Source organism: Gymnoscopelus braueri (genome assembly GCF_963280865.1).
Source record: "Gymnoscopelus braueri genome assembly, chromosome: 6".
NCBI lineage: Eukaryota > Metazoa > Chordata > Actinopteri > Myctophiformes > Myctophidae > Gymnoscopelus > Gymnoscopelus braueri.
The window spans coordinates 2,297,666-2,308,884 of record NC_137607.1 but is presented as its reverse complement, the minus strand read 5'-3'; the positions used below and the strand labels follow the sequence as shown (position 1 = coordinate 2,308,884).

At 42.9% G+C, this 11,219-nt stretch overlaps 1 protein-coding gene across 1 annotated transcript in view; it reads left to right on the top strand.

The window, feature by feature from the left end:
• The window catches only part of LOC308086397 (uncharacterized protein), a gene marked incomplete at its 3' end in the record, with an annotated part of 32,494 nt that extends 21,896 nt beyond the window's left edge, over window positions 1-10,598 (top strand). Inside the window, exons 17-20 of the mRNA XM_080429917.1 lie at window positions 4,987-5,566; window positions 10,089-10,247; window positions 10,351-10,435; window positions 10,545-10,598. Coding sequence (XP_080286043.1) covers window positions 4,987-5,566; window positions 10,089-10,247; window positions 10,351-10,435; window positions 10,545-10,598 — 878 coding nt within the window. The remainder of the gene's footprint in view (window positions 1-4,986; window positions 5,567-10,088; window positions 10,248-10,350; window positions 10,436-10,544) is intronic.
• Window positions 10,599-11,219: the final 621 nt, after the last annotated feature.

Here is an 11,219-nt window from a genome sequence, read left to right as displayed (position 1 = left end):
TTTCAGTACTTGTACTTCTACTCCATTACATCTCAGAGAACATTTTTTTTACTTTTACGCCAGTACAATTATTTGAAAACTTTAGTTACTAGTTACTTTGTAGATTTGTATTACAAAACATACATTAACCACTTTAGCCTTAAATACATTTCAGCCATTTGAAAATAGCAGATCTACAAGCTCACAATGCGTCGCATCATGACACACACACGCACGCGCGAGCACACACACACACACACACACACACACACACACACACACACACACACACACACACACACACACACACACACACACACACACACACACACACACACACACACACACACAAACCTTATTTATTTACAGGTGGGTGACCACTGGTCTAAAGTATGAGAAGATATGACCCCCCCCCTACTGGTGAGGCCGTAGAAGACATGTCAGTCAGAAGTGATTTGAACATTGAAGATAGATAGACAGATAGACAGATAGACAGATAGACAGACAGACAGACAGACAGACAGACAGACAGACAGCAGAGGGATAGAGCTAAGGTATCTGCAATTAAATCAGGGTGCCTTTCAGACCGACATTTTTATTGTAAGCTGAGAAATAAAGTTACTAAGTTAAATTACATTAAAAAGAAAGAATATTTTAAACATAAAATCTGTAATTCTGTAAATGATAGTAAAAGATTATGGAAAACTCTGAATGAAATTATGTGTAAGAAGTCACGGAATTCTCAAATGTATGTTGAATGTGCAGGTCAATTCATCACCAAGCCATATGATGTAGCTAATTACTTTAACAACTTCTTTATCAATAAGGTTGAAAGTTTGAGATCTAGTATGAAATCACATGATGTCAATTTAACATGCAACACAATTAACAGTATTATGAGAGATAAAACATGTTCTTTTACTTTTGATACGGTTAACCAAGACACTGTGGAGAAGATGTTACTTTCTCTTTCAGATGACACTTCCCCTGGTGTAGATCATTTAGATGGAAAAGTGTTCAAGATTGCAGCTGGGTTGCTTTCTAAACCAATATGTCACATTTTTAATAGATGCATAATTAGTGGGAGCTGTCCGCAGCTATGGAAGGAGTCAAAAATCATACCCTTACCTAAAGATTGTAAGGCTGGTTTTACAGGATCCAACTGTAGACCTATTAGTATACTTCCTGTGCTTAGTAAAATACTTGAAAAAATAGTTTTTAATCAAATGTTTAATTATTTTAATAGAAATGGTTTACTTACGAATGCACAGCATGCGTACAGACCAGGGCACTCTACTAGCACTGCATTAGTGCATATGACTGACAAATGGTTAAAATCTATGGATGACAGCAACCTAGTTGGGGTTGTGCTCCTGGACTTTACTGCTGCTTTTGATGTCATTGATCACAGCATTCTTGTAGCAAAGCTTAAATGTTATGGTTTCTCACCCTTATCGCTGGCTTGGATTGAGAGCTACCTCTTTGGCAGAACGCAGCGAGTATTTTTTAATGGTAGTTTTTCAACCAGCGGGAATATGTCGTGTGGCGTCCCGCAGGGGAGCTGTTTAGGTCCACTTCTATTTTCAATTTTCATAAATGATTTACCTTATGTTGTTAAAAATGCTGATTTAATTATGTATGCTGATGACTCTACTTTGTTTTGTTCATCACCATCTTCAGTTGAGCTGGAAGAGAATCTTCAGGTTGAGTTGAATAACATTACTAAATGGGTACGAATGAACAAGCTAGTATTAAATATTGCTAAAACTAAATCCATTGTATTTGGGAGTAGGTATGCTCTTGCCAATGCCGCTCCACTCAACTTACTTGTAAACGGGATATCAGTTGAGCAGGTAGTTAAGACCAAATTACTTGGTGTGAAATTAGATAATGTATTGACTTGGTCTGATCAGATTGATCATATTGTTTCGAAGATGGGAAGGGGCATTGCAATTTCAAGGAAATGCTCTGCTTATGTTCCATCTTCTGTCATGAGTGATGTTGTTCGGTCACTTGTTTTGTCACACCTGGAGTATTGCCCTGTTATTTGGTCAAGTGCTTCTGAGAAACATATAAAGAAACTTCAAATTGCTCAGAATAGAGCAGCACGATTAGTTCTTCATTGTTCTTTCCGTGCCAATGTAAGAAAGATGCATAAACAATTATCGTGGTTAACAGTTGAGGTTAAATTAAAATATTGTCTTTTGTTATTCATGCATAATGTTATCTGGAACAACACACCACACTTCTTTCATGAACAGGTATTATATTCAGGTTTCTGTCATGGACATTACACTCGTCAAGTGAGCTCAGGTCATCTGGTAGTGCCAAGCCACAACCTAAATAGTATGACAAGAACTGTTCATTATAGAGGGTTTTCAGCTTGGAATATGCTCCCCATAAATGCTAAACAAACCAGAAGTAGATTTTCTTTTAAAAAGTTACTTAAACATAAATTGAGTCCTATATAGATGTAATTTGTGTTTTTCACATTTTTTGTACAGTAACATTATTGTTTTTTGTGTATTTTGCGAACAATCTGTATTGACTTTTTTTGGTTATTGCTGTCTCTGTTTCATATGCAGAGTGACTTATTTTGCTGATAACTATAATTTGTCTGTTTTTTTTCTAGTTATATTGCACAATTTTAACTATTGTCTGTTTTTATTGTATACATGTTATGTATGTGAGGACCCCAGGAAGACTAGCGACCACTTTGTGGAAGCTAATGGGGATCCTAATAAAGAATAAAGAATAAAGACAGACAGACAGACAGACAGACAGACAGACAGACAGACAGACAGACAGATAGATAGATAGATAGACAGAGAGACAGACAGACAGACAGACAGACAGACAGACAGACAGACAGACAGATAGATAGATAGATAGATAGATAGATAGATAGACAGAGAGACAGACAGACAGACAGACAGACAGACAGACAGACAGACAGACAGACAGACAGACAGACAGACAGACAGACAGACAGACAGACAGACAGACAGATATAGATAGATAGATAGATAGATAGATAGACAGACAGACAGACAGACAGACAGACAGACAGACAGACAGACAGACAGACAGACAGACAGACAGACAGACAGACAGACAGACAGACAGATAGACAGATAGATAGACAGACAGACAGACAGATAGATAGATAGATAGATAGATCTATATATAGATAAGTCTATGAAGCCATCTATATGAAAAAGTGGAATCTGCAACATAATTGTCTACAATATGTAGTTGGGGGTCCCTGCTTCATCCCTGATGTAGATCGAAGAGGAAAGATGTGGGGTTTAAAATGCATGAGAAGGATCATTTGTAATGTAGATTCTGATACAAAGCAGTGAGTCAACGTTACTGTTATTGTCTTCCAACACAAGTCAGACGGAAGATGATTTCCTCGGCCTCCTGTTATGAAGTGTTTACTGTATTACAGTGTGTGTCACATTAATTTATACCCTCAGGGAATGATTATTATGATGTTATGTTACTGTATATGTTGTATAGTACTGTATAGTAGTAAGATGATAATAAGTATTGTTGGAACGTTAATGCCTTTTAACAGTATGACCATCCAGGACTGATTTAATCTAGGGATGATGATGATGATGATGATGATGATGATGATGATGATGATGATGATGATGATGATGATATATGGGCAAACATTAAATATCACTATATTTTGTTGTTGTTAGACAGAATTCATTTATATTGATAATATGACGAAAATTGATTATTATTATTGTTGTTATTATCTTACTATCTTATCATACTACTATATAATTGACAAAAGCTCAGAAAGTTCGTCCGGGGTACGCAAGCACAGGATCACTCCATTTGCCCCGAAACTTGCCACAGACTGTTGATCAGAGCTATGGCTATGTTTTAGGCTCCTTACCCCCACCTCCATCAGTGATCAGACTCTATGTTTTAGGCTCCTTACCCCACCTCCATCAGTGATCAGACTCTATGTTTTAGGCTCCTTACCCCACCTCCATCAGTGATCAGAGTCTATGTTTTAGGCTCCTTACCCCTCCTTACCCCACCTCCATCAGTGATCAGACTATGTTTTAGGCTCCTTACCCCACCTCCATCAGTGATCAGACTCTATGTTTTAGGCTCCTTACCCCACCTCCATCAGTGATCAGACTCTATGTTTTAGGCTCCTTACCCCACCTCCATCAGTGATCAGAGTCTATGTTTTAGGCTCCTTACCCCACCTCCATCAGTGATCAGAGTCTATGTTTTAGGCTCCTTACCCCACCTCCATCAGTGATCAGACTCTATGTTTTAGGCTCCTTACCCCACCTCCATCAGTGATCAGAGTCTATGTTTTAGGCTCCTTACCCCACCTCCATCAGTGATCAGACTCTATGTTTTAGGCCCCTTACCCCACCTCCATCAGTGATCAGAGTCGTTTTAGGCTCCTTACCCCACCTCCATCAGTGATCAGAGTCTATGTTTTAGGCTCCTTACCCCACCTCCATCAGTGATCAGAGTCTATGTTTTAGGCTCCTTACCCCACCTCCATCAGTGATCAGAGTCTATGCCACTTCAGGGAGCTGTCACTGAGCTGACAGGACGCTCAGCGAGACGCTCCGTCACATAGTGACTTTTTAACAACTTTTTTAACTGATTTCCAGCCAAAAATTTTACACCAAACTCCTGGATCCTAACCCGGTGATCTACCTCTTTGTATCACGTATGTGATCCCAGTGATCAGTACATTTCATTTTATTGTATGTATCTTAAAGACTGTGTGCTACCTGTTAGCTGGCTGTGGCTCGTCTTCAGCCTAGAAGCCAGCCTGGTGGCTAGTTAGCTGTGGCTCGTCTTTAGCCTAGACGCTAACTTCCATACTTTTATACTTCTACTGGTTTCACCCTGAGATCAAACAGTACTCACCCTCTCCAGTCGTGGTTTATCCATTACAATCGTGGATTTCTACCTGAGAGATTGGACTCTCATACCTGTTGCCTCCCATGGCAGATGAAAAAAGTGCCATCAAGGCTGAGCTACTCTCCATTGCGAGCCTGGTGGATGATCTTCTCCAGCGACAGTTGCTCCTCCAGGGCCGCCTGGTTTCCATGGAGGGGCCGCCTGGCTCCGTCCCCCAGGCGCCTGCCAAAGCTGCCCCCAGACGGGAAGGTGAGGCCATCGGTGCCGGTAGGCTCCGTTCGGCGCATGGAGGGGCTCGCTCCTGGACCTCTGTGGTCAAAGGCACTCACCACCGGAGGCTGTCGATCCCCCTCTTCAACCCGTCTCCGTCTGGATCCGAGGCTTGTAACCTGGCTGACGTCTTCCAGTGCTCAAACACCTTCACACCGCTCCAGGATTTAGCGACCGCGGCAAACAACATCAAGGTTCCTCAGCGTTTAGGCTCCCGCCCGGGAAAACGATCCGGTCCCGATTCCTCTGGGTCGTCGACCCATTCCCTTACCTCGACCCCCAAACCCGGCGCTCATGGGGGGAAACGACGCCGTCTTGCACACAGCACACCCGAGCAACGAGTCTCCCCTGTGGCTAGCTGTCCAGTGCGAGGCAGGGTGACCACTGCTCCCGGCCACAGGTCACCGCCCCTTTCCCCGTTGGTTTGTGATGTTTCTCTCCTCACGAGGTCTGCAGCGTCTATCTCCATGGATGAGTTAGATTCCCCCCACACCCCTCCGCCATCTGGTCCCGAATACCTTCTACTAGGTGACTCCATAGTCCGTTATGCTTCCATCACAAACTGTATCACCTATTCTTTCTCCGGCGCAAAAATTTTGGATCTACGGGACCATATTCCACATATCCTCTCACGTCACCCCTCAGTTCACACAGTCATTGTTCATGCTGGCCTTAATGACATAAGGTCCAGGTGCATACAATCCGCTAAATTGTACAGCGATTATGAGGTCGTGGCAAATGAAATTGAACGCCTTGGAAAGTGTTGTTTTTTCTCTGGTTTAATTCCCACCCTTCATAAAAGCCCTGAAATCTTTAGCCGCATCTACAGTGCTGACAATTGGTTGCGCAATTTCTGCCTAGCCTGTGGTTATGGCTACTCAAGTAATTTCGATCTGTTTTGGAAAACCCCCTCACTATACCGTGATACTTTACACCCCAACAATGATGGCATTGAAGTACTGGCCAATCACATCTCCAGTTACCTCCCCAAAAAGTGACGCCAGTTACCACAATTGAGTATACTACCAGTACCACCTACCACCAGCTCCTTTCACACCACCTCCACTATTCCAGTTCTCATCACACCTAGACCATCATCCCCAATTTTACAGTTACAATGCAGAGGTGCTAATCTCCATAACATTACACCTCTTAGCTCAGTTAACCATTCACAGCCACCCTGTAACCTAGGACCAAAGGCTATAAAAATTGCCCTGCTAAATGCCCGTTCCATAGCCAACAAAACCTTCATTCTAAATGACTTTATTACAGCCAAAGACCTGGACATTTTCTGTCTATCAGAAACTTGGCAAAAGACAGAGGAATATGTCTCTCTAAATGAACTGTGTCCGCCAAATTTTGCTTTCACTTGTGCCCCCAGACCCTCCAGGTCAAATGCCATCACCAGTCGTGTAGGAGGTGGCATAGCCCTGGTGCACAAGAAATGTTTCTCTGCCAGGATTGTGTGCTCCAGTAGTACATACAGCTCCTTTGAACTTTTAATCACCAAAGTTGGGCACACAAACCCATTTTATTGTATTTTAATTTACCGACCCCCTGGTTTTAATAGTTATTTTCTGACAGATTTTAGCGACCTTTTAACCTCCATCATCAAACTGGAAAGGATCGTCCTATTAGGTGATTTTAACATCCATATTAATAACAGTAATGACAATTTTGCCACCAATTTTACCTGTATCACAGAATCATTAAATTTTGTCCAACATGTCACAGGCCCCACGCACAACAAAGGAAACACACTTGATCTTGTTTTTACTCTTGGTTTAGACATAGACAACATTATTTTTGAGGAAATGACTATAACTGACCATAAATGCTTACTTTTTAATTTAGTTTTTAAAACTGACACTATGACCGTCAAGCGAGTTAAATGCTCGCGCATGCTAAATGACCTCTCAGCGGAAAAGTTTTCCACTGCCTTCGATAGCAGTGCGGTGCCATCTATCAATGTAAACGATGACATCGATATTTTAGTTCGTGCTTTTAACCTGCACTGCTCTGACATTTTAGATGTAGTTGCTCCTTTTAAATCCCGCACTGTTCGCACTTTAAACTCATCACCCTGGCTAAATGAGGATATTCGTCGTTTTAGACGAAATTGCCGGTGTGTGGAGCGCAAGTGGAAGTCCACTAAGTCTGAGGTACATCGTCTTCATCTTAAGCAACTTTTAATAGATTTTAACAGTATGGTTAAGGAGGCAAGAGCTGCCTATTTCACAAACCTCATTTCCTCCAGCAAACAGAACCCCAAAGTCCTCTTCGACACGATTAACACCATTGTCAGTCCACAAACTCCTGTCACACCCGTTTTCTCTGCTGAAGACTGTCACAATTTTCTATTATTTTTTGTCAATAAGGTCGCCAGTGTCAGGGCAGGTATTACACCCTCCACCTCAAACCAACCATTATCTCCAAACCGACAGTTTACTCTTAATTCCTTTTCACCCATTACCCTCCATGACCTATCAGAACTGGTGAGCAGCACAAAAACCTCCTCTAGCCCCTTAGACATCATCCCAACTTCTCTGTTAAAGGACGTTTTCAGCACTATTGGTCCCTGTCTGCTTTCCATCATAAACATTTCACTGGTTTCTGGACAGGTCCCCGCCTATTTTAAACAGGCAATCGTTCACCCGCTCTTAAAAAAGCCAAGCCTGGACGCCTCGTTACCAAGTAACTATCGGCCCATCTCCAAGTTAACTTTTATGTCCAAAATTTTAGAAAAAATTGTTGCCAATCAGCTTATAGCTTTTTTAAATGAACACCACATTTTTGATAAATTCCAGTCCGGCTTTCGCCAAAAACACTCCACAGAGACTGCACTCTTAAAAGTGTCAAATGATCTACTGATGTCTGCCGACTCTGGTAAATGCTCTATTTTAGTTTTATTGGACCCCAGTGTTGCGTTCGACACTGTGGATCACAACATCATTACAGACAGGCTCAGAAATTGGGTGGGTGTCACAGGGAGTGCACTTAAATGGTTTAAATCCTATCTCTCAGGTAGATATTTCTCAGTTTCAATAGGCCCTCATGTGTCTAAGTCTGTCCCCCTTTCCTGTGGGGTCCCCCAAGGCTCGGTACTTGGTCCAATTTTATTCGCACTGTATTTGCTCCCGCTAGGACACATTTTAAATTCTTTTAAAGGCATCTCCTACCACCTTTACGCGGATGACATCCAGCTGTATTGCTCTTTTAACCCTGACTGCCCTGACGATTTTAATTCTAACCTTGCTGTTTTAAATGAGTGTCTGTCTGCCATTAAGGCCTGGTTAGCAAGTAACTTCCTCCAGTTAAATGAGGCCAAAACCGAGGTGCTCATTGTGGCCTCTGATGGTGTTGCATCCAGGGTGGCTAATTGTATCGGGTCCCTCAAAAATAATGTTAGCCCCAATCTCAGGAACCTTGGGGTAATTTTTGATCAGGGCATGCACCTGGACACGCACATAAAATCGGTGACCCGCACTTGTTTTTTCCATCTCAGGAACATTGCCAAGTTAAGGTCGATTGTTTCCCATTCAGATCTTGAAATGATTATACATGCCTTTGTTTCCTCTCGCCTTGATTATTGCAATTCAATTCTCACCTGCCTCAATAAGACATCCATAGACCGCCTCCAATTTATTCAAAACACTGCTGCAAGACTATTAACTAGCTCAAGCAGAAGGTGTCACATTACTCCAGTTTTGGCATCTCTGCACTGGCTTCCAGTAATTTTCAGAGTTCAGTTCAAGGTCCTGGTGCTGACTTTTAGGGCTCTGCATGGCCAGGCACCTGCATATGTAACTGACTTGCTGGAACCATATGTGCCCAGCAGGTCCCTGAGGTCAGCAGACCAGGGTCTATTGGTCATTCCTCATACCAGGTTAATCACCAAAGGTGACAGAGCTTTTCAGTCTGTAGCGCCTAGACTCTGGAATGCCCTCCCGTGTGGCCTGAGAGCTGCAGCTTCTGTGACTATTTTTAAGAATCAGCTAAAAACTCTGTTGTTTCTACAAGCTTTTGGTTAATGTCACTGAGGTTTCTCCTCCAATGCTGAAATATGTCTGCTTTTGTTATTGTTTTCTCTGAGATGCATTGTGTTTTTGTTCTGTTTCCTTTTCATTTGATTGTTTTTTGCTGTATTTATTTCTGTTTATGTAAAGCACTTTGTGAGTCCTCTCTGTGAAATGTGCTATACAAATAAAAATTACTTACTTACTTACTTACTTATCAGACTCTATGTTTTAGGCTCCTTACCCCACCTCCATCAGTGATCAGAGTCTATGTTTTAGGCTCCTTACCCCACCTCCATCAGTGATCAGAGTCTATGTTTTAGGCTCCTTACCCCACCTCCATCAGTGATCAGACTCTATGTTTTAGGCTCCTTACCCCACCTCCATCAGTGATCAGAGTCTATGTTTTAGGCTCCTTACCCCACCTCCATCAGTGATCAGAGTCTAGGCTTGATTCATTTTCCGATTTGCCTATCAGACCCTCAGCCTGATCTGGCAGGTTGCCATAGCAACCAGATACAGGAAGTCTGACCTCTTTATCACATGACCGAGTTTGGGAGGTTGGGAGGGCTGAGGGTCTGACCACTTTAGCAGATCTACAAGCTCACAGCACATCGCAACGGTTTGGGAGCTTGTAGATCGGCTATTTTCAAATATTTTAGTACTTTAACTTTTGGTAATTGAAGTACATTTTGATGCCAATACTTTTGTACTGTTACTCAATTATGTACATATTATTTTGTATTTTTATATTGCAGTATTGGGTAGTATATGGATTTACTTAAGTAAATATTTTGAGTACTTTTTCCACCACTGGTCTCTCCTGCTAACCTGGCGTCACTAGACTTTCCACCTCGGAGTAAAGCCTGGTTTTCATTCCAAACTGGCCTGTGTGATGCGGTCTAGACCACGCCTACTGGCCTGTGTGATCCGGTCTAGACCACGCCTACTGGCCTGTGTGATCCGGTCTAGACCACGCCTACTGGCCTGTGTGATCCGGTCTAGACCACGCCTACTGGCCTGTGTGATCCGGTCTAGACCACGCCTACTGGCCTGTGTGAGCCGGTAGACCACGCCTACTGGCCTGTGTGATCCGGTCTAGACCACGCCTACTGGCCTGTGTGATCCGGTCTAGACCACGCCTACTGGCCTGTGTGATCCGGTCTAGACCACGCCTACTGGCCTGTGTGATCCGGTCTAGACCACGCCTACTGGCCTGTGTGATCCGGTCTAGACCACGCCTACTGGCCTGTGTGAGCCGGTAGACCACGCCTACTGGCCTGTGTGATCCGGTCTAGACCACGCCTACTGGCCTGTGTGAGCCGGTAGACCACGCCTACTGGCCTGTGTGATCCGGTCTAGACCACGCCTACTGGCCTGTGTGAGCCGGTAGACCACGCCTACTGGCCTGTGTGATCCGGTCTAGACCACGCCTACTGGAAAAAAACTGCTGGTTCAGTTTGTTCCGGTGCTGCTTGGTTTTGGTTCCCTCTGTTAGGTTCCTCTGTTAGTTTCCTCTGTTAGTTTCCTCTGTTAGTTTCCTCTGTTAGTTTCCTCTGTTAGTTTGCTCTGTTAGTTTCCTCTGTTAGTTTGCTCTGTTAGTTTCCTCTGTTAGTTTCCTCTGTTAGTTTCCTCTGTTAGGTTCCTCTGTTAGTTTCCTCTGTTAGTTTCCTCTGTTAGTTTCCTCTGTTAGTTTGCTCTGTTAGGTTCCTCTGTTAGTTTCCTCTGTTAGTTTCCTCTGTTAGTTTCCTCTGTTAGGTTCCTCTGTTAGTTTCCTCTGTTAGTTTGCTCTGTTAGTTTGCTCTGTTAGTTTGCTCTGTTAGTTTGCTCTGTTAGTTTCCTCTGTTAGTTTCCTCTGTTAGTTTCCTCTGTTAGTTTGCTCTGTTAGTTTGCTCTGTTAGGTTCCTCTGTTAGTTTCCTCTGTTAGTTTCCTCTGTTAGTTTCCTCTGTTAGGTTCCTCTGTTAGTTTTATCTGTTAGTTTGCTCTGTTAGTTTGCTCTGTTAGTTTCCTCTGTTAGTTTCCTCTGTTAGTTTCCT